Genomic DNA, 23,768 nt, shown 5'->3' on the forward strand with positions numbered 1-23,768 from the left:
AGTATAATAAGATAGAGATAGAGCTTAATTTTCTCAGCGCCGTATTCTCATCATTTGTTGTGCTGCTTTTATACATATTTCTTAAGACATTTCTGCCTTTCAATCATTCTAAAAGTGTAAAGGGGTTCCTACGCACTACGAGACGTGAGACGTAAGGGGCGGCGGTCTGTCATGCTATCGTGTCATCATGTGGCAAGTTATGTTGCCAATATTTTCGTTGAAAGACAGTTTATTGTCCAGCCAGACCCCCAAAACATTAGTAGAGGAGACTCTAGATAACTTAGTTCCACAAAAGGAGTGGGTGAATCGTATTTTACTAAACGAACAACCAAACGACTGAACACAACATTTATCAAGGCCAAGCACTAGACCGATTCAAACAACAATTCGGTATAGAAGGAGTTAAGGAAGGAAGGATCGTACAATGAACGGACGAGGACACAGGCATATAAATTTTCAAATCATCAGCATAAAGATGTCAACCATCTGAAAGAAACACATTGGCACAGTCGTTGGGAAACAAGGATCAGTAGCTCTGTAGATGTAGTAGATCAGTAAATTCTGTAATCAGTAGCGGGTTAACTGATGGGTGGAGCTGGGAGTCAGAGTCCACGCCGGCCAGGGGTAGCACGAACTTCGCCTATGAAGATCTACTGGAGGCTCATCGTCAAGGGGGTCCAAAAGACTCCCGGAAATTCCACTAGCTGCATTCCAGGTTCCGCCAAGTTATTGTGGAAAAACACTTTTTCGCGAAATAACTGGGCGGAAATGAATTGATTGGGACGGAGTGTTTTACAAAAGGTACGCGGTCCAAAGTCGTATCGTTGGGTATGGTTTTCCAAGAAATTTTGAGATCCACGCCTTCCTTGGACCAAAAATAAGCGAGTGATCACCTTTTTTTCACAAAAAATGCTGTATTTTTCGCATTAACTGGGTGAGGGGATGGAGGGATCGGGTTGGAGTGTTCTACAAAAAGGTGGACGACCCTAAAACGCATCCAACAGTAGGTCATTCATCCCGATCGGACCAAAACTGAGCGAGTTACAACCGATTTTCCACGGGAATGCTGGGTTTTTCCGCAATAGCTGGGTGAGGGGATGAAGGGATCGGGTTGGGGTGTTCTACAAAAAGGTGGACGACCCTAAAACGCATCCAACAGTAGGTCATTCATCCCGATCGAACCAAAACTGAGCCAGTTATAACCGATTTTCCATGGGAATGCTGTTTCTCCGCAATAGCTGGGTGAGGGGATGGAGGGATCGGGTTAAGGTGTTCGACAAAAAGGTGGACGGACCAAAGACGCATCCAACGGTAGGTCATTCATCCCGATCGGACCAAAACTGAGCCAGTTATAACCGATTTTCCATGGGAATGCTGTTTTTTCGCAATAGCTGGGTGAGGGGATGGAGGGATCGGGTTGGGGAGCTCTACGAAAAGGTGGACGGACCAAAGACGCATCCAACGGTAGGTCATTCATCCCAATCGGACCAAAACTGAGCGAGTTACAACCGATTTTTCACGGCAATGCTGTTTTTCCGCAATAGCTGGGTGAGGGGATGGAGGGATCGGGTTGGGGTGTTCTACAAAAAGATGGACGGACCAAAGACGCATCCAACGGTAGGTCATTCATCCCGATCGAACCAAAACTGAGCGAGTTACAACCGATTTTCCACGGGAATGTTTTTTTCCGCAATAGCTGGGTGAGGGGATGGAGGGATCGGGTTGAGGTGTTCTACAAAAAGATGGACGGACCAAAGACGCATCCAACAGTAGGTCATTCATCCCGATCGGACCAAAACTGAGCGAGTTACAACCGATTTTCCACGGGAATGTTTTTTTCCGCAATAGCTGGGTGAGGGGATGGAGGGATCGGGTTGGGGTGTTCTACAAAAAGGTGGACAGACCAATGACGCATCCAACGGTAGGTCATTCATCCCGATCGGACCAAAACTGAGCCAGTTATAACCGATTTTCCACGGGAATGCTGTTTTTCCGCCATAACTAGGTGAGGGGATGGAGGGATCGGGTTGAGGTGTTCTACAAAAAGGTGGACGGACCAAAGACGCATCCAACGGTAGATCATTCATCCCGATCGAACCAAAACTGAGCCAGTTATAACCGATTTTCCACGGGAATGCTGTGTTTTTCCGCATAAACTAGGTGAGGGGATGGAGGGATCGGGTTGAGGTGTTCTACAAAAAGGTGGACGGACCAAAGACGCATCCAACGGTAGGTCATTTATCACGATCGAACCAAAACTGAGCGACTTACAGCCGATTTTCCACGGGAATGCTGCTGGCAGAATTTCCCGGAAGTTCATGGAAAATTCCCCGTAGTCTCATGCGATACTAAAAATCACGTTGTGAAGGTCTTTTTAACAGATTTTTCAAGAAAGAAACAAAAATTATGAAGAATAAAGTAATTTTGAAAGTCACACTTAAAATGGCATGGAAAAATATTTGTCACGACGGAAAGAAAATAATTTTCTGGCCACTTTTAAAACTTCCATTTGCTACCTCCTCGAATTCATGTTCTCCTGTTACTCCTGGTCGGATTTTGCCGCACAAAAATTGCTGGATTTTTGGCACAAAAATCCGACCAGGAGCGACTTGAAGTAACAGGAGAACATGTTTTCAAGGAGGAAGCTCGGGTCGGACGAAAATTTCCAAATCCAGTTTTAATTTTCGAAATCCAAGTTAAAGTTGAGTTGGAAATTTAAAGTTTGGAATTCACTTTTAATTTTGACTCGGGATTTTAAAACTGATTTTGGATTTGGAAATTTTCGGCCCACCCGAGCTACCTCCTTAAAATCATGTTCTCCTGTTACTTCAAGTCGATCCTGGTCGGATTTTTGTGCCAAAAATCCGGCAATTTTTGTGTGGCAAAATCCGACCAGGAGTAACAGGAGAACATGAATTCGAGGAGGTAGCAAATGGAAGTTTTAAAAGTGGCCAGAAAATTATTTTCTTTCCGTCGTGACAAATATTTTTCCATGCCATTTTAAGTGTGACTTTCAAAATTACTTTATTCTTCATAATTTTTGTTTCTTTCTTGAAAAATCTGTTAAAAAGACCTTCACAACGTGATTTTTAGTATCGCATGAGACTACGGGGAATTTTCCATGAACTTCCGGGAAATTCTGCCAGCAGCATTCCCGTGGAAAATCGGCTGTAAGTCGCTCAGTTTTGGTTCGATCGTGATAAATGACCTACCGTTGGATGCGTCTTTGGTCCGTCCACCTTTTTGTAGAACACCTCAACCCGATCCCTCCATCCCCTCACCTAGTTTATGCGGAAAAACACAGCATTCCCGTGGAAAATCGGTTATAACTGGCTCAGTTTTGGTTCGATCGGGATGAATGATCTACCGTTGGATGCGTCTTTGGTCCGTCCACCTTTTTGTAGAACACCTCAACCCGATCCCTCCATCCCCTCACCTAGTTATGGCGGAAAAACAGCATTCCCGTGGAAAATCGGTTATAACTGGCTCAGTTTTGGTCCGATCGGGATGAATGACCTACCGTTGGATGCGTCATTGGTCTGTCCACCTTTTTGTAGAACACCCCAACCCGATCCCTCCATCCCCTCACCCAGCTATTGCGGAAAAAAACATTCCCGTGGAAAATCGGTTGTAACTCGCTCAGTTTTGGTCCGATCGGGATGAATGACCTACTGTTGGATGCGTCTTTGGTCCGTCCATCTTTTTGTAGAACACCTCAACCCGATCCCTCCATCCCCTCACCCAGCTATTGCGGAAAAAAACATTCCCGTGGAAAATCGGTTGTAACTCGCTCAGTTTTGGTTCGATCGGGATGAATGACCTACCGTTGGATGCGTCTTTGGTCCGTCCACCTTTTTGTAGAACACCCCAACCCGATCCCTCCATCCCCTCACCCAGCTATTGCGGAAAAAAACATTCCGGTGGAAAATAAACGATATCTCGGTCATTCCTGGTCCGATCGGAGCCTTCTTCATACCATTGGATGCGCCTTTTACCCCCGCATCCCACCCAGATCCCCCCATCCCCTCACCCAGTCATTGCGGAAAAAAACAATATTCAGCTTCGGATATTTTTCGTTAAATGGTTTAGTGATGTTGTACGACGTACAGTAGGTTAAGTACAACAGCGATGCAATTGTATTAAGTGTACCCAGTTGCTATTATCGTAAATTATAAAACATACAAACCTTATCTTTTTTTTTTGCATTTCTAGGTGAGCAGCATTTGTGTGCTGTAGTGTCATCATCGATTCAAAGTTAGCTGCACGTTAGTGCACCGGAGTATCACACGGATATTTCTTCAGGACTTACATTTTTTTCTTGCCGATAGTTTTTATTTCTCACTTCTGCACTTCCGCTGTTCTATACACATATATACCCCGCTTTCTTCGTATTCGCTTCTTGCTCGTTCACTTCGCTTTACTGTGTTTTTCTGCTTCATAATCCTACGCGTTTTTTGTTTGTTTCTTCATTTTTGTTTAATTCATGCCACATTTTCTTTCACTTTCTTCTTGCTTTTTCACCGGTTTGCTAATTGTCCTGTTTCCTTACTATTTCTTCTATCATGCTTATATGCTTGCTCGCTTGCTTTCCTCTTCCTTTCGACTTGTTTTGTTCATTCCAAATTAGCTTACTTGCTAAGGGGTTTCCTAATTCAAAAAACAGAGAGATAGAGAGATAGAATGATTTTGTGGATGAGTTTTGATTGTTTGTGTAAGTGTGTGTGTGTGTTTCTTTGTTTGTGTGAATGCGGTACCGTGTGTTGTGTTGTGTGAGTGTGTGGTTGTGTTTTTGCGTATGTTAAAAATGTATTTTTATGACTTTTTTTTGTTGCTTCAAAACGTTAATACGTGTTTCTAATGTAGGCGAATGATTACGTGAATGATAACATGCATTACCCCCTTGTTTGCTGCCACTCCCCCCCCCCCCCCTCCCGCGCTGTGTTGCATAGGCGAGTTTCTGTTATTTCCTGTTCGGTTGTATTTGTTCACTGTGTTTGCTTATAAATTGGAAAATTCGTGCACAATGCCTACGCCACATACATGCACACGCATTAATAACCACCCTGGGAGGGGAGGGGGGGTTTGCTGGCCTGAGAGGGAGGGGTGGTAGTTTTATAATGATAAAAACCCGATCAAACTAGGACGCCATCGCGATCAAATGTACGGTTTTCGTTTCTATGTTCTGTTTCTGATTTTCACTTCATTGAACGCTTAACTGATTTTCTCTCATAGCTTCTAAACTGTATCCTTTCGTTACTTGTCTTGCGAGTTTTTCTTCGCACAATGTGCGTTCCTAACCCTGCATTATGCTTTTTTGCTACACACTTTGTGTTTTTTGTTCTACACCAAACGCTCCCTCATGTCCACCTGGCTACATTGTTCGAGTTTACTTCATTACTTATGTTCGTTTTTGTTTCTTGTTTCTTGCAGCAACATTGCCTTACACTTCAAGCGTATATAAGTGAGGGGAAAAAAAATAAAATACTATTTTCTGGATATCTTTACGGTTTATATATATAATATGCATATGTATATGAAAACAAAACGAGAAAAGAAAACATAAAAATTAGGACAGGGCGGAAAAAAACTCTAAAATTGAAAACAAAACACTTTTCCTCTCTTACGCACTTTACGCGGGACGGGTTTGCTCTTAGCCCACGCGGTACGAGAGTGCTAAATCATCAATTTGCTCCCTATCTTCAGCGCCACGTACAGATGGGTGTGTGGACGCCCGTTTTAAGCTATCACGCTTATTCCTTAACTAACAAATTCCCTGTGTGTATGCGTGTCAGTGTTGCGCACACTCTTTTGCAGATCGTGTACTTAAATACGAGAGATAAATGTGGTTCCAAATGCTCAAAGCAAACAAAAAAAAAGAGAGATAAAAAAAACGTAAACACATAAAACCCTTTCCGCGCATACACACACACACACGACGAATCAGCATACTCGAGTATACATGTTACTATTTTGCACTAATCTCAATTAAATTGGATGATACTGGTGAATCCACTCTATTTAAGCGGTTGAGAAAACGAAATTTAACTTAGAACGGGAAAACTAAAACAAAAAATGCTATGGCGTGAATGAATGTTGCGCACGATAAGATAGGTTAGGTAGAAGAGAGTGTAAAAAAATATCAAAATCACTCACGGTTTCCTTCTTCTGTTTGAAATTTGCAGTGTTTAAAATTCGATTGCAACATAAATGCTGCTATAAATCGAGCATTCCAAATACAGGGTTGAAAGGGTTGTTGCATCAAGTCGAACATTACCATTCCCATCCTTTTTTTCAACTCTATCCACTGATTTGTCTGCCGTTCGTTTCCTATTTCCATTTTTTCCCGGTGTGTAAAACAGGGACCTCACCACATATTGCTGCGGCAAGGTAAAATTCTCTACTATTACACACGCGGTGTCTCTGCCTGACATCTTCCTGATATCTTCTTCTCGCATAATAATTGATCGCACTCCCCTTTTCTTGTGTTCTTGTGTCTACTAATAATTCGATTATACCACACACGGCACTAGTTTTTGTAACTAGCGTGCGCTAAAAATGCTAACCTGAATAATACAGACGAGGGAAAATGCCCAAAATCGATCGACACGCACGATTGGAATACATGGCTTCGGGAGGATGCCACAAAAAAACAAAACACGAGTCGCTATCTAACGCGCTCGAAGGAGAGACACAGAGATTGAATGGGGCTGATGGGGGATTGTTGGGGACAAACGGGGGGAGTTTTTTTTTTGCACGTCCCTAGACTAATACTGGGATGATGCACTCATAAGATGGGATTGCTGGCTGCTGAGAGACAATAATGATCGTCGGGAGTGATGCGCCACACGCATACTAGTTCCTCCTTTTTTGCACAAAATGCGAATCATGTGCGGTGCGCGCCACATTCCGATAATAATGTTACCTAACCTTGGTTATCTATTTCGTGTTTCTACTTTCCTTCTTCCCGATTGTGTTAATAATTCGTTTTGTTTTCCTTAACGACGCTTCGTTTGTTATTATGTTTTGCTTTCCTGCTTGTTTGTTTGCTTTGTTCGGTTTCTGCTGCTTATAATTAGTTTACATGTGGGTTTGTGTTGGTTGCTACTATTTCTAGAGTAAAAAGGGTTTCCTGCTCACTGTGTGTGTGTGTACTTTACTTTTATTATTATTTTGCTGCTGCTGTTTTCTACTTCTACTTCTCCTTATCTGCGCTGTTTTGTTGCATGGGTTTTGTGTGTATGCGTGAGGGGTACTATCGCGCGTTTGCAACCACATTGCCTGTTCCCTCAGTCAAAGAGGGCCTCAGAGGGACTCAAAAAGAATTATTTTCTACATATCTCGTCATTTCGCCGCTGCTGCTGCTAACACTTTATCGTTTACGGCTGTCACTCGTCCTACTAAACTCCATTTCATACCCACCGGGAATGCACACACACACATACACATGCAGATGGAGGTGGGCTTTACCAGTTGGCCATGCCCGGTTTGTTCAGCGTCATGAAGTAGATCTGACAGGACGAGCCGCCTTTGGCACTGCTGAAGAAAACCTTGTCGTTCCGCTCGCACAGGAACTTGAGACGCTGCGCCTTTTTGTGCATAAACACACCGTCCAGGTGGCCGGTTTCTACCGAGCGAATCTAAAACGGCACAAGAGAAGAGAAGTGTAAGAGAGATGCAAGAATCGTTACAATACAGGTTTGGAACGGACCATGGAATGGAATTTTTCAATAAAAGGATTTTTTCCAAATAAATAGTGGAATATTGCAAGCTTCTTGTGGAACTTTGCAATCATATAGTGGAACTTTGCATTCAGTTAGGGGACATTGGCAAATAGACTGTAGAACTTTTCAATCTGCTGTGTAAATTCTGATGAATGTTGGGTCCTCTGCTATTGAATGTTTGGGTCCACAGCGGGTTTGCAATATTCCACTATTCATTTAAAACCCTGCAAAGGTTTAACTTACCTCGATTGCTTTGTTGCCCCAGCCCATTATTTGACCGGTGCCGATGTACGCAACGGAAGTTGGCATTTCGCCCCACTGCAACACAATGTTCTTGGACACGCGGCCCATCGTGTTGACGTAGACACCTTCGTTGTCGTAGCACAGCAGTAGCTGCATGCCGTTCGAGTTCGGCAGCGTTACGATACAATGTGGCGAAATTGGACCCTGAGTCTAGAAACGGTTGGGAGAAATCCAAACGAAAACCATTTTAATACGAACTGGGACACCTTTTCCACACTTGAACTTACATGCTTAGGAAGATAGATATCGTAAACGGTTGCTGAATCGAGATCGACTGCATGGAAACCTTCCGCCGACCCGTAGATGACCTTTAGTCGCGTCTGCTCCTCGACCGTCAGATCGACCAAAAGTGGACGATGCATCAGTTCACCGAAGCTCTGCGCGTTAGAGTAAAGTAAAAAAGTTAGCTTTGCTTCTTGAATCGTCGAAGGGAGTAGACCTCTTTGCTTACCTTAAAAGCCATAAACTTATGGTAGGGCTTCGGTGCCCAGGCATAGATTTCGATCGAGTCTTTCAGAGCGATCACCAAGAACTTGATTCGCTCGTACTTGACGATCTTGAAGTGCACTGCACCCTGCAGATCGCCGACATTGATCCAGCCGTTGCGGCGTTCCACTTGTTGCTAAAATAAATTAAAGAAGAAGTCAGAAAACGGCACGCTTACGACTCTTTCCAACTACCCGCGCGAAACTTACATCCGTCAGTCCATCGGTGCGCAATATCTTTGACTTGAGCCAGGACAGGTAATACACACGGACACGGTTCTTCTTGCCCGAGATCGTCACCAGAATGTTTTGTCCTTCGAGCACCTCCATCTGCTGGAACCGTCTACGAGATATCAGCTGGTAGACCTGCAAGAGATAAGATTTTAAATAAGGATTCCTTCAGCAATTGGTTTACCTTTCCCGAAACCTTACCTTGCCCTGTCCCGACCGATCCAGCAACATCAAACCATTCTCCGTGCCGATCAGCAGATTCACACCCCACAGTGCCGCACACAGAATTTCCGAATTGAAGCGCTTCTTGTACTTCCGGATTTCGGGCGTATCGCTCGAAGCATCGTGCGACGTTGGTGTGACGTTCACGTTCACATGGCTCTCGCGACGCGATGCGGCCGATCCGCCTGACTGTGCGCCAAAACCGAACGTCAGGAAACTGCGCTGCTTCTGTTGCAGTGCCAACGAGAATGGCGACACCGGAAGCGGTTGTTGTTGTGGTTGTTGTGCGGTACCCGGCGATTGTTGTTGGTTGTTTGCGTTCCCATTCGCAGTACCGGGAAGCAGATGCACCGGCATCGTTCCCATTGGCAGATGATGTTTCATTTGATGGTGTTGTTGGTGATATTGTTGATGGTAGGGAGGAGGTAGTAAATGATTGTTATTGAGCAGTTTATGATTGACGACGACGACGCTACTACTACTATTACTACTACTGCTTAGGAGTCTAGTGTTAATCGAATGATTGGGACTGTTGTTGCGGGAGGACGACGAGTTCGACACCGTCGAATGGGGCGAAGAAGCGTTGCCTTTGCTTCCCACATTGCCACTGACCGCCGGACCAGCGCTCAGGTTGTTGGTGGTGGTGTTTGCGCTGTTGGTGGTACTGTTTGGAGCTGGAAGGAAGGATTTGGATTGCATGCTACCGGGGACTTGGAGGTTCGACTGGACGGAGGAATTCACCGCAGCCCGATACTTCAGTTGGGAGTAGGTTTTAGTACGATTGCAATTTTATTTGCATTTTCAAGGGTTAAGTTAAGTTTTTAATGTTTCATTTTAAATTTATTTTTCGTTCGCATTTAGAAGCATTGCAAATTTCATGTTCACAAATCAACGGACAATTTTTGTTTGTTTTTGTAGAGGTTGTGTGAGTAGCAGAAGTTTGTAAAATAAAAGTAAAAGAAAACAAAATTAGTAAAATGTTTAATTAAACTTGAAAGAAACATATTAATAGAATGAAAGGAGGTAAATAAAAGCAAAAAATGAGAGAAATGAAGCCAACACAAATATTAAACCAAGCGTAATAAAACGATTGTAATAAAATAACAATGAAAAACATATACAAAATAACCATCACCGAGCATGGATTGTACTTTGTTTCAATAAAATTATATTGTGAATTTATGTTCATTTAACGTTTTGTAAATCAATACATTTTCAATAGTTTAAGGACGATATAAGGGTAACATATAGGTAAACACAAAAAATAGTAAAGATTATTGTATTAGTCATTAAGCTAACGTCGATGCCACGATGAATCAATATATAAACAATTTAGACTGATTTTAACTTTGAAAAAACATTTTAGCCACCGACATTGTTGTATGAATATGTAAAAAAGTTAGTTAAGCTTTGCGGACATCCTTTATTTGCCGACAAACATTTAAACACAAAACGCGAACCTTTAACCACCAACAACCTCGAGGAAACACTGGATGAACGCCTGAAGGAAATATAACCGTGTGCAATAATGAAAGCAGGATCCTGTGCTTAAGCAATTGGGAGTAAATTCTTTGGATAGGGAAATGGCTCAAGAACCGCCAAACTCGAGACACACATTAGACCTGATTGTCAAAGCCAAACGGAAAACTTTCCGACGGAAAGACTCTAACCAAACGGAAAGCAAATTTGTGTTATGGTCTCTCGTTAGAGTCGACGAATGTTTCGTCGACTTTTTTCATACATTCATAAAGCCAAAGGATGCTCAGTTCATACATTCACAGATGATTTCAATCGAATCATACCTATTTTTAATTGATAATTTAGAATCGAATCAGTAACTAATGAACTAGTTTGGTTTAATAATATACTTCTTGTGGTAGAAATTTTTCCGTGGCGGACTTTCGTGGTTCGTGCTTCAGAATAATTCCTGCAAATCAGCAAATAAAATCACTAAAACGACTTCAAAATGATAGTCATAACATTTCCACGTATGGTTTTTATGAATGCAAACTATACTTTCCGTTGCACTTGACAGACGGAAAACTTTCGGTCTAACGCGCGTTTCCGTTGGGCTCAGACAATGAAAATATTTTACTTTCCGTTTGACAAAGCTGTCTGTCATCGACTTTTAAACGTCTGATTTAGCCAAACGGAAAGTCATAATACCAGAGTGACAATTATGTGACGTTTGAGAAGACGCTTGCGTTCCACAATCAGGCCTAATATTTATTGACTATTCTGTAGCAGACATGGTTGACGATGGCAAATATGGTATAATGTGCTTTTTGGCTGTTAGAATGGCAGTTGAAAAACAAGACAGAGGAGTCCCGTAGTATATTGCTTGTGGAAAGGAGCGCATGGGATCTGTTTCTGTGTGTGTGTGACAGTAGTAAGTGGATGGGAAGCGATCTAGTGAAGAGGATAACAAGCATTCGAAGCTATGTGCAGTTGGTACACTTACCTCTTCGCTGGCGGACTTGTCATGTCGCGGAGGTGTTGCCGGTGATGCTTGACTAAGTAGATCCGGCAGGACGCTGCTCGTTCGCTGCCCGGGCGTACCAAGGCTGCTGTTCTCCCCAGAACGATTCTTCTGCGACAAAGCGTTAGCGTACCGATCGAAGACACAATAAAGCATGTGTTTGTGTGTGTGGATGTGTTTATGAGATGTTTGTTGTTTTGTTTTGAAATTGGTGTTGTTTTTTCGAAGAATTTATGCAGGAATGGAAGAAAAGAAAAAAGTCATTAGTGATCGATGCGGCAGCATACCAGAAAATCAAGTAAAGAGTAAACGGTAAACTTAAAAAAAAACACCAGAAGGTGTTGACATGTGATGTGAATAGCAATAGTGGTGAACAGAACATAAGTAAAATAACATATGTAAGTTACAATAAGATCGTACTGAAACAAAACGAAAACCGGAAACGAAATGGAACGCATTGCAGGGAATTGAAACAAATGAAGTAGATTTTATATTTTTAGATACATTATTAATATTGCATTATGTTGGTTTTAGGTTATTAGATCGTTAAAAAGCGAATAGAGTTGGTAGTAGAAGCATGTAAAAAAACAAAAGTACAAAAACAAACGGAAGAGAACGAAAAGAGGTAAATGAGCAACAGACAAAGGCTGTGGAAACGGTATGTGGTGTAAAATTAGGTGTAAGTAAATGAAATGAATTGAAAACGCTTCCAGCTGGGTTGGAGTTGGTGCCAAACAAAACTCGATTGGTTGCACAGTAAAGCGTTAGCAGTTTAAGTGTTTTTTTTTTCAAGCCCTTTAAATAAATTCCATATTTCTTTCAAACAATGTTCGGAAAAATTGATTTTAAACTTTTTTTGGCTGCAATAGAAACATAAACCCTAGCCAACGAGACAAGAGTTTTACACGGGACTTCGACGGAAGAGGTCAAGAAACACAGAAAAATGTCACCCAAATAAACGCGCTTAACAATAGACATTTATGTGCTTAACACATAATGGAATTTCAAAAAAAAATACATCTTTCGCACTCGCAATGCTCACTCCCTCAGGAGAGTAGTTTTTTTGTTTTGTTTTGTCTGAGGTCAAAGTTTCTGACATTTGTGCAAAAAAAGCTGCTCGAGGACAAATACAACTGCAATACAAATGGTGGAAGTTTGACGCAATTTCCTTTCTGGAACGATAAACGACAAGACATGGCTTAATGGTGAGAAGCAGTTGGAGAATCTTCCGACATTTTCTTCGCCTCAAGTGTGTTGTTGATGCTTCCGAGATTCCAAGAGACTAATTCTGAAGGGCCTGTCTAGTAATGCCTTGCTTACGGGTGTTAGTGTACTACTGCAGCATCACAGATGGATTAGTTTGAACATATATACAGTACAACATACACACATACACACATACACATAACATGATTAACACTGATGTGAGCCGAATTAACATTACACAAACATTCCATGACAGGGTGGTGGCATGCAATTATTTACAATTTTGCTTATGAACACATACAACACACATCTAAAGTTTTTCTTGTACATCGCTAGTCTCACCGCAGAGCTGCAGATTAATCCCTACAGTCTTAGTTCTTAAAGTATGGCATTGGAATACCACAAACTTTAAAGAGAAAATATTCTGAATATTTTTCCTTCGTTACTGAATGAAGTTCTGCACTATTATCTGCTAAATAGGTTCATGATTTAACCTTGTAAATGCTTACCTCGGTTCTATATCTTAATCTATTAAAAAAAAAACGATTGTCACATAGAGAAATCTTAAAGCAATTTATGACACAAAAATTCTATTTAAAAAAATTTTCTATTCAAAAAAATTCCTAGCAGATGAGTTCAATGATTTAAAATTTACATCCAATGTACTAAGCTTTCTCTCGCTTTTTTTCTTCTCATTCTAACCTATTATCAATAATCATTTCATGCAATCTAGTGATGACTAACTAGGTTATTATAACAAATATTATTCACCAATGATGCACGATGATGGAATTCTGGACAGAGGCTAGACTGATTTCGGGTTAGAATCACACACGGACGCACGTGTTACTGCAGCTAATCATAAGGTAAGTAGTACACATTGAACGTGGGAAGAGAGCAAAGGGAGGTTTGAAACGAAATCAAAACGACTGCAGCTAAAAAGGAGCGTACATCTTGCATTGTTTCTTGGAGCATTTTGGAGGATACTGATGATTGGGGTAGATAGGAATTCGTTCCAATTTGTCTTTTCCTTTTCAGTTTTTTTGTTGCAAGGATTTTTCAAGGAACGCGTACGTACACTATCAACACATGTCCTAGACCTGCGGCAGCTTGCGAATGCACACTGGCAAGAAGCATTGACTGGCAACGACGATGCATTTAGGAAAAGCTCAACCAACATCATGGTGAAACTGCTTTTAAATTTGATACTTTGATACACGCTTGTCTGTGTATCAGAGAACAGAAAAATATTCGAACAGAAATTCGATTTAATGATAAAAGAAATTATTGATTATAAACTAATAAAGATTTAAGGATCAATGCATAGAATTGATGTAATTGAAGTCTTGAAAGAAATTACTAATATTTTCACACAGAGTCACTAAAGGCCTCGACCAGGCATATGATCCTCATGCTATGAAATTAGTTTTCTGGACAAGGGTAAGCTAGCTCCAGTTGTTTCAATGTGCATCAGCCAGCCGCAAGAACGTGTGAGGATAGCCCACGTAGCTCCTTTCGCATGTGCGAGTGGTAGAGATATGTGAGTATGGGTTTCAATGTGTTTTGTGTGCTTTTACCTGTTGACCATCGTACAGCAAGGATAGCTGTGCCCGGTTGGGTGAATTACGAACGAAGATAACCGACTCAGTTTTTTCGCGACGCGGACGCAAGAAGTCCATATTGCGTGTAGTCACCTGCGAACCGGCCAGCGGACTCTGCTGCCGACCTTGCGCATTGCCACTTCCACTACCACCATCGTTTGATGTTCCTGATCCTCCACCTCCTCCTCCTCCAACACTCTGCTGTCCCGTACGGGGAGGTGTCAACCGGGACACCGAGCGCCGCTCGTCATCACTACCGGACGGATTGTTAAGCGAGAAGTTGGTCAGAATGGGCTCGAACTTGTTGCGACTGCTGCGTGAAAAGATGGCACTGGAGCGCTGCTGCTGCTGCTGCTGCAAACCCTCCTGACCTCTGCCCGGGGACATTGATTTAGCGTCCGCGGACGCTTCACCCAGTATCGCCGAATGGCGTTTCGAGAGTGGGAAAAAGTCCGAATTTTCGCGCCGGAAAGCACGGGCAAAGTTTAGCGGCAGTCGAGAATCCGACTCCTGACGTTTGTGCACCTGCTGCTGCTGGGAAGCAGTTTGTCCACCGGTGGCTCTCGACGGTGACGATGCCTTATCGAACTGTAACCGTTGACGAGCGAATATTTCGTGCTTGACATGTTCCTCCAGCCGGATCTTGTTGTTCATCTCTTCCACCTTGCGCTTCTCGGCGTACGCCAGGTTCAGCTGTTGCGGGTAAGGTTTCTTCATCGCACAGGAAGCGGTCGAGTTGGCAAGCTCCTTGCGAGTCTTATTGTCGATCGCGTTAGGACGCAGGCGTCCGTTGGAATCGGCCGGCGAGTTGGAGGAGGAGGACGACGTTTTGTCCGACATCGAGTGACGCTGGGACGGCTTCGGACGCTCGTTGGATGGGAAGAATCTTTCGAAATCCCAATCACGCAGCAGGACGGCTTCATCGCTTTCGGAGTGGGTCGTTGAGCCGGTGGAAGCAGACGACGAGGTGGTGGTCGTTCCGATCGACGAGGATGACTTATTGTCGAAATTCTACGGCAGTTACATGAAAGGCGAATGTTTGTTTTGTTTTGCTACTTTTGATTGCACGATTTTGATATGGTGGATGTTGGATGGTTTAATGCCAAAAGAAAACCGATCAAATTTTTACTTGCTAATCTTACACAATTTTTCAGATCGACAGCGACTGAGAGTGAAGTGGGACAATAGGTGGTTGGGGCTTCTTCATGTCGCAGTCAACAATTTTTTATGATTTGTACGAGGATAAAATGTGCAATATAGATCAACAACGCATGTGTTCCAAGGCGATCCAAAGAGAATAAAGAAATCTCGACGAACGATAGAGGGAATGCCAAGGAGATGACACAATCATGACACGGGATCGTCTATCTAGGGCAAGAATGTGAGTGATGAAGGGTGGCGATCGACTAAAGAGTATTACGACTGTATCAATAACAGATGAATGTAATGAAATATGCCATATTACCGCGACCAGACAAACATTCAGTAGCTAAACAATGCACTGCCAATTACTTAATCAAATTAGAACAACGCTAGGTACAACGAAAATCTTTAATTTTAACTGCTTTTTTAAACTAACATCGATCAGCTACTTTCTTCGTGACAAACATTCATGAAACGATTATGAGATGATCACTTTGATTGACTAGTGCTACGATGAAGAACGATAAACATTTAACACGATCTTACTGGCTACAAAACGCCGGTAAGAAACCGGATGTTCTAGTATACAATAAGTCAGGCAGCAACAACAACAACGGCAACATCGAGCGAGCAATGCAAAAGAGTTAAATTATTTTAAATGCTTCCAACTGAGCGAAAAGGAATAAAGAGATGTACAAACCACTACCATTTGTATCGCACTGTATTGTGATTTTGGGCATCCCGGGATTTTCTTGAGTGACCGAAAAAGTTAAGAGCAAAAAAGGCAGAAGAGCGCAATGACGATCAGCAGCAGCAGCAGAAGCATTATTAACATTAACTGAATTCAATGGTTTACAATGATTCAGTTAAGCTGTGGGGCTTTAGTAGCGTATTGAAATGTATTGATCTTCAACGATGTTCCTCTAGTTTGTGAAGTATAAGCTTAGCGAATGAACTATGCGCTTACCATTATTGAATTTTAAATAATTTCGATAGACGATAAGATAATTCAATGTCAGTAAAAGCGGCAGTGTGTGTGTATTTTTGTGGAACTAAAATTCTGATAAGTGTTTCCATTAAAAACATTTCATCGTCTACTTTTGCTCGTCCACAGCAAAATTTACATCGATCATATATTAATTCCAGCACATTATAAGGCTCTAGCTTTGCGGTGTCAACCAATGGGTTTCTTTTCGTTGCAATACTCCAATGAACGGGATGTTTCATAGGGAGGGTTTGTGTGCTTAACAAACACACCAAACAATTGTTTCTACAACAAAGAATGAGTCATGAAATGTGAGTATCTAGAGGGACGACAGCAACCCAAAAGCGACACAGAATATGAAACAAAAATCAGTACAACCGATAACCCCAACACAGCCAATCGGTGGAAACGTAAAGAGGAGAATAAAACTGTGTGCTGTTTTTACCATAACCAACCAGAATCTACTAACGCGATAACAAAATAGGATATTTAAAAATTAACATTGGGGATGCTCTTAGTCAATGTTTAACGTAATATATATATATGTAATGCATACTGTAACTCTACATGGCTATACTTTATACATGAACAGAAAGAAAGTAGTTATACATATCAATACATAAGAACGGGATGCAGCCTAAACGAACCCATAAACCAAACGGAAATTCTTCTCTCTCCCTCTCCCTCTCTCTACCGGGCTAGTGGAACGAAAGAAGGAACGTGACATAAGATAACATATCACAACGGACAAAAATCCTAAAAAATTAAGAGTGTACGGAAAACGACTCGGTAAAATAAATACACAAAACTAAGGTGTGCGAGTAAAACGGTATGCCAAAAACAGCGCCTAAATGCTTTTTTTTTTCATACAAATGCTTCCACAAGAACGTGAAATGATAAGAAAAGAAAATTGCGTTTCAATTTACTAAACAGTTCACGGTTTGCAGTTCGAAATTTTTCCACTTTAGATTGAATATCTAACCGACACGCACACGTGGTTTGGTTTGGACAGGTAGAAAGAGAAAAAAGAGAAAGAGAAAGCAACGTGTCATAAGACAAACATACCACGCCGTAGATATGTTATAATATTCCGTACTTCGTGAAGAAAAAACAATGAATAGATCGGGCTTGGTAAAAAAAAAAAAAGTACGACGTCTCAATGGAACTAAAACTCAACAACGATCGAACGTAATCGAAGGGCAGTGGGTGTGTGGTTTGCAAAAAATGGATGAAGAATATACTGGCAAATGGGGATCCAACATATAAGATTTTTGTTTTTGATTGCCTGTAGCCTATCGATGTGAATTTCAAAATAAACTGTTTTTTGAAATTTTGAAAGGAAACAATATTATCGAATTGTTAACCGTTGTGATGTGGTACAAAGCGAAAAAAATTCAAAAGTATAAATGTAAGACAGATAAAGCCGTTGGTAAAATGTCAAATGTGGAAAGTGGAAAACAAATCGTTAAAAAAAACCTTCAAACTAAAACAAAATAAAGAAACAAAGGAAAATTTGCAGAGTATCAAACTCACACACAACGAGCTGTTGATAGAAAAGAAAACAAACAATGTACGCGCGTTGCACTTAGAGCAGAATAATTGAGAGAAAAAAAATCACATGATAACAGACAGATGAAAGTGCGAAGAAAGAGGAAAACCGAATCTTTTACACGTGAATATCGAAAAAACAAAAAAAAAACAACAAAACAACGCAGAAACCGAGCGAAAGATAAAGGAAACGTAAGTTTGGAAAAGATTTAACCAATTATGAATTATGTGTAGCGGTATGAAGAGAATGCTTTTGGCCACTTACCCGCTTGATGAGTGTCCCGTCGCCCTGTGCGTCATCGTCGTCTGGCGTTGGTGGTAGCGGTCGGTTCGGTGGTCCACCACCGCCGCCGCCACCGCTCGGAGGCGACAGGACACTGGCTCCACTGCCACCGCCGCTCGCCGGCGTGCTCGACGAGGACTGATTGTTCTGGTCGGATTCGGCGAGCACTCCCAAACCGCCCGTCCTATAGGAAAATTCGGGACTGAACATAACGGAAATCCAAACCAAACAAAAAACAAAAACAAAACGAAAGGAAAGAAAAACAGGAAGGACAGAGTGGCGAAAAACAAAACCAAAGAAGAAAGAAAATCGGGAAAAGTGGGCGAAAGACGGCGGGACCGATGGGTGTGAAAATGATAATATGAGGTAGCAAAAGAGAGATGACAAGAGATCGAATTTCATGGAACGGGTGTAAAACAGGGATCGGAGTTTAAACCGAAATTTTGATTTGACAGGATTTAGATGAGCGTTTGAAAGAGAGGAAGAATTGAAGAATGATAATAAAACAAGGAACGAGAAAGGTGAAAGATAGACGTAATAATGACAACTGGTTAGTGATGAGCGATGGTCGGTAATGTATCTTTGTTTATATTAACTGCGCTGTAACTGAATGTATGCTGCAGGATAATTTGAAGGATCAGTACGCCTGAAGATATGCAATATTTTTTTAATTGGTTATAACTTTAAGTTCTTTTTAATTGCGAAAGCAAGCTGACTTGGGCTTGCTAGAGTTGTGTGTATTGTGGATTAAAAGAAATCATGACACTGATGATAACTTAAGCCAGTTTTTTTTATCTATTCCTTGGCGTAGCGACCTTTTAGGTCATGTCGTAAATTTAAAAGCTTAACTGGAGTTAATGCTTCTATGTAATACTGTTAGTTTGTTACACAAAATTACAAACAAATTTTGGACGAACATATTGCAAAAAATTAAGTTCTGCAATTCTCTTAAACATTCTACACAGGAGTCTTTATGCCAATGCCATTCTCATCATGCCTGTATCTAAAATGTTCTTCTAAAAATGTGTTCTGATTTCTGAAGCTTATGAGATTTGAAGTACCGTCCTTGTTTGCCGAACTGGTTTGTGATAAGTTTATCTGATATGCCTGAAAATGAAAAACGTCTGCATGCAAGCCGTAAATTCTAAAACACAATTATTGCATACCTTAAGGCGTTCTGATTTCAAGACAATTAATCGGATATCAAAAGAGGTATTTCAATAAACCTGGCTAATTAATAAAAACGACAATAAAATCGATAATTAATCTACAGTTCAGTGTAGTGAATTGACCAAATATGCAGCACATACGACATAAAAATGTATGAATGTCTTTTTGATTTTCGCCTTCTCTCCAATCACACGCTCCATAAAGAATAACAACCACTAAGCCAATGCAAAATCAAAAGGCGACACCGGAGCGCCCCAAATCGAAAAGGGATTTCTCCCCCTTCCGTTGTGTAATGGTGCCATCGTTTCGGGATGTATTTCGGCACAAGCACCATGGTTAGTGTGGGCTCGGTAATACTTACAGTGGCATCGGTGGATCGCTCGCCAGAAGCGTACCGTCGTTTCGTGTTCGGCCGTTCGGTTCCTCCGGTTCCGAGTCCGAGTCGGAGCTTTCGATCGGATCGAGCGGATTGATCGGTTGCGGATGGTGGTTATTGTTATTGATGTTGCCACTGCTGCCACCGCCGCCATTGCTACTGTTATTGTTGCCGTTCGGTGCAATGGCGGGCGGCTTGCCGACACCACTGGCACCAACCCCACCTGCACTGACCTGTTGCTGCTGCTGCTGCTGCTGCTGCGCCTGCTGACCAGGCACGGGCGGTCCGGGCTGTGGCCGATTATTTCGCGGTGGAGCTTCTGGTTGCGCTTGCTGCGACTGCTGCGGGGGGGAGGAGACGCCCAGTTCGTTTAGTTGTGCGGCCAACATGTCCAATTCCTTTTAAATGTTTTGTTTTTGTTCGTTATGCAAACCGATGAAGGAATGTTTTGGGGTAGTAGTGGTGATGGTTTTCAGTGTCGACCAGCCGTGTGGATTTGTGGGACAAGGAAAAGGGTTGATTTGAAGGATGTTTTTTTTTTTTTATCGGAAGGATCAAATGTTTGTGTAACGACACACGGTTGTACAATTGTTAAAGAGAAAGATTGTCATTGTCATCGCATTTTTTTACCAATACCAAAACAAGAACGACGTGCGTAAGAGAATATCCGAATGAAGAACCATCGAGCAAACCGTTCGAGGGAGCCAGCCATAAACCACCCCACAATTGGTGTGTCAAGTGTCGTGTGCATCAAAACACACGCAACGGCATCATAATAAGGAGCAAAGGGCACGGGGTAATTGTGGAAGAAAAATGAAACAAAAAAGAAAAGTGTGTAGAGAGAAAATCACCGATTAATATTGACTTGCGTGAGCTTGGCGGTACGCATTTGGTGTGATTAAAAAAATTCTATAAACATGTTTTTATTAAATGAAAATTAACACGAACCGAAAGGTTTTAAATTCCGTCAAAAAAGTTATCACATTAAAGCAACATTAACATTCATTTTTATTTTAAACATACATAATAATGGTTTAATAATTTCACGATGCTTTTGGTTAATGAATTTCGTTTTGGCATTTCAATTCTCAAAGGTATTAAAGTTAAATCTGTATTGTTATCGATAGCATTTGGATGCGAAACCAAGCGAAAGCCTGTTAATGTGTACCGCATTCGGATTGTTACACGTAACATTAATATCACACACTTAATAAACTTTCAGGAAGGGGCAGGTTAAAATAAAATTGAAAACTAAGCGTCCACAACGTGTAGAATTATATAGAGTAATAGGAAGGTTAATTAAGACATTGCCATTGTTAACACTAGAACGACCTACCAATCATTTTGACTGGTTTTGCATTTTTATATTGCCAAAATTTTCTTAAGAAAAACAAGAAGAACAAAATTCAAGCAAAATTTTATAACAATTTATCTATCAAAACGTGTATTTTCGTTCACTTAAACATTGTATTGCGTTTTTGGTTTTGGAAATATCAGTCAAAATAACGAGTATATTTTCTAACACTACAAAGATGAGTTTACTGTTTTATGTTAGACAGACTTCGAGGAATCCGCCCTAAAAATTGACCAGTTATTTTGACTGTGGTCCGGTCAAAGTGACACTTTCCTAATCTTGGTCGTTCTAGTGTTAAAGGAGCTGTCTTTAGTGTGAAGATGTTTCGTTTTATTAGGAAAAAATCAGGGATGATCAGGCAAACAAGGCAAATGTTTCATTCCTCAAATCATTTGTCTGTAGTTCGTTTTGCTCTAGGTTATTCTTTTCATCATACGTCTAATCTCTTTTCGTTCTTTAGTATTGTATTCTTCGAAAAACGTGTTTGGTCAACAGCTGGTTGGTTAGGTAGAAAAAAGCATTCGACATTCGATTTTCGAACTTTGTGTTGAAGAAGTTTTGTCGAAAAGATAAGTCGTTGCGATGCGAACATGTTTCAGTTAACCATAGTAAAGCGTTCTCGAGTCGGTAGTACAGTTAAACTAAACTATGTCTAGTAGAGTAAATAACATACAACACAAGGCGACTAAACATGAGAGTAACGAAACCGTGTAAACATTGACTGAGTACAGCCGTACACGAAAGCGTCATAAATAAATGGCGTAAAAGCGTTCACAAAAACCGGAAGCTTTACGACAAAACAGATAGACAAACAGCAGCCGACAGTAACAACAGTAAGGGAATTAGGATAGAAGAAGCTTCAGACATGGGATAGTTAAAGTAAAAGCAAAGAAAGAAAAAAAAACTGCAACGTTATGCTTACCTCAGGTCGTCTCGGTGGCAGCTGTAGAGTTGGGCGTGCGCAGTCATAAGGCATGAGAACCACCCCATGTGCGACCAAGAAATAGACCAACATAGACCATACAGAGCGAGGGGCCCACACCATCAGCAGCCGCGATCAGAACATCAACAACAAATACGAACGCAGCATACACAGCAACAACAACATTAAGGGAGAGCGCGGCGCCAGGAACGATCATCGCCATTCCAAAATTAATCATATATGTACAGTACGAGGGGATCGGTTTCGATCGGTTGCGGTTTTGTAATGTGCATAATTGTTGGATGTTTGTTTAGGTGTGTGTACATTTGGAAACGCGCGAAAGTGTAGTGAGAATTAAGAAAAACAAACAAACAAAGTTTAGTTACATTAAACATAACATGAAAAGTGTACAAAATCAGCGTGAAAGTTGTAATGGTTGTTTCGTTCGTTCGGGTATTGGTTTTGGAGTTTGGTGGGTATTTGTTGTGTGTGAAAAGTGTGTCCACAGTGTTACAAGTTGGGTGCGTGTGTGCGCGTGCCGAAGGCATCGTTATTAACAGTGCAAATGGTGTTGGTTTTTTTGTTTTGAATTTTGTACAGCAACGTGATATAAAAAGAAAGGAAAAAGGTAAAATACATCGAACCGGAAACTATAACGACAAAAAGTGTCTGAAGAATTTTTGCTGCCATCTTAGCGGTATGTATGTACAAAGAATTTGGTTCTAATTAAAAGCGTATAGCGAATAGCGAATTGGAACGTAAAAAGAACTACACACGCCGACTCAACTTAGCAGCTGAAACATTCTAAGCGGGCGCCTACATTGTTAACGTTTTTCCAGCAGCGAATATTTAAATGCAAATATTCCACATAAATGTGAAAACATTTCGAACACCGGGGAGAAAGCAATCAAGTTTGGATAGAATATGCTGCGCGAAAACTCACTTTTTTCACATACACTACTGGGAGAACTTTAATTAATGTTTGGACTGTTCATTCATAACTACAGCACAATAAATAATCGAAAAAACATTAATTTAAATTTATTTTTAAGCTAACTTTTTTTGGATGGAGCGAGCGACTTTTTTGTTTTGTTGACAGCGAGCCGCAACTGAAAAATCGCTAACAATGGAGGCGCACCCTAATAAACAAAAACCAACGAAAAGAAAATAGTGAAGCAATTCAGCTGCACTAAAATGAAGGAACACGAAAGCAAGAACAACTAACTTGACACTACACAGACACAAAGCAACGGCTACACTAGGCTAAAGGACATTGTAACATTGTGGAAAAGATGGTCAGAGCTACGTCACACGTCACAAGAGACCGTCTCCTCCCTCGCGTTCCCGTTTTTGTCTTGCAGTTCCATGTTTTCGTTTCGTTCAGTACGATCTGTATCTGTTTTTTTTTGTTTTACATGTCCACTATCTCTCTGCTCGTCCGGTCATGCTCAAGGAGTCGATGAGTAAACATCAATCGTCCACTACTTACCACCGGTTTGAAGAAGTTTTGCTGATTGCGTGCCGGTTGTTGCGGCGTCTGTGACGATGGCTGCTGTGGCTGGGAGGAGGAACCGCTGCCACTGCGCGGTGTCGGTGGCAGAGGTCGGTTTGCATTGCTGTTGGCCGGTGGGTCCGGTACCACTATCAAGCGTTGCGGTAGCTGTGGCCGGGATGGTGGACCCGGCTCCTCTACCGGTTGCGGTTTACTTCGATCGTCTCGCTAAAATTCGGAAAGCAAA

The 23,768-nt window shown here is 41.6% G+C and overlaps 4 protein-coding genes across 16 annotated transcripts in view; 2 read left to right on the forward strand and 2 right to left on the reverse strand.

The window, feature by feature from the left end:
- Positions 1 to 23,768, forward strand: part of LOC126563183 (uncharacterized) — a 385,303-nt gene that overhangs the window by 214,580 nt on the left and 146,955 nt on the right. The gene's annotated exons all lie outside the window — the stretch shown is intronic.
- The window catches only part of LOC126562946 (sugar transporter SWEET1-like), a 207,476-nt gene that overhangs the window by 18,433 nt on the left and 165,275 nt on the right, over positions 1 to 23,768 (forward strand). The window contains exon 4 of one of the 2 annotated variants that reach the window (XM_050219552.1): positions 16,783 to 16,802. The exons of the other annotated variant lie outside the window; for it this stretch is intronic. Within the exon in view, the coding sequence (XP_050075509.1) occupies positions 16,783 to 16,784 (2 nt within the window). The 3' untranslated portion in view covers positions 16,785 to 16,802. Of the gene's footprint in view, positions 1 to 16,782; positions 16,803 to 23,768 lie in introns of those variants that run through there. 2 annotated transcript variants of the gene reach the window in all.
- LOC126563082 (peptidoglycan-recognition protein SC2-like) overlaps positions 1 to 23,768 on the reverse strand; it is a 260,445-nt gene that overhangs the window by 12,578 nt on the left and 224,099 nt on the right. The window lies entirely within an intron of this gene.
- LOC126561342 (serine/threonine-protein kinase mig-15) overlaps positions 7,462 to 23,768 on the reverse strand; it is a 57,084-nt gene continuing 40,777 nt past the window's right edge. Inside the window, exons 7-18 of one of the 11 annotated variants that reach the window (XM_050217435.1) lie at positions 23,519 to 23,749; positions 22,030 to 22,050; positions 19,739 to 20,091; positions 18,190 to 18,409; positions 14,225 to 15,259; positions 11,424 to 11,549; positions 8,942 to 9,715; positions 8,720 to 8,875; positions 8,476 to 8,646; positions 8,252 to 8,401; positions 7,965 to 8,174; positions 7,462 to 7,637 (exon numbers count right to left, since the gene is read on the reverse strand). In XM_050217435.1, coding sequence (XP_050073392.1) covers positions 7,464 to 7,637; positions 7,965 to 8,174; positions 8,252 to 8,401; positions 8,476 to 8,646; positions 8,720 to 8,875; positions 8,942 to 9,715; positions 11,424 to 11,549; positions 14,225 to 15,259; positions 18,190 to 18,409; positions 19,739 to 20,091; positions 22,030 to 22,050; positions 23,519 to 23,749 — 3,621 coding nt within the window. In that variant the 3' untranslated portion in view covers positions 7,462 to 7,463. Of the gene's footprint in view, positions 7,638 to 7,964; positions 8,175 to 8,251; positions 8,402 to 8,475; positions 8,647 to 8,719; positions 8,876 to 8,941; positions 9,716 to 11,423; positions 11,553 to 14,224; positions 15,260 to 18,189; positions 18,410 to 19,738; positions 20,152 to 22,029; positions 22,051 to 23,518; positions 23,750 to 23,768 lie in introns of all 11 variants that reach the window. The other 10 variants (XM_050217434.1, XM_050217432.1, XM_050217431.1 and 7 more) reach the window with 10 other exon arrangements.

The sequence above is a fragment of the Anopheles maculipalpis genome, chromosome 3RL (genome assembly GCF_943734695.1).
Source record: "Anopheles maculipalpis chromosome 3RL, idAnoMacuDA_375_x, whole genome shotgun sequence".
Classification (NCBI taxonomy): Eukaryota; Metazoa; Arthropoda; class Insecta; order Diptera; family Culicidae; genus Anopheles; species Anopheles maculipalpis.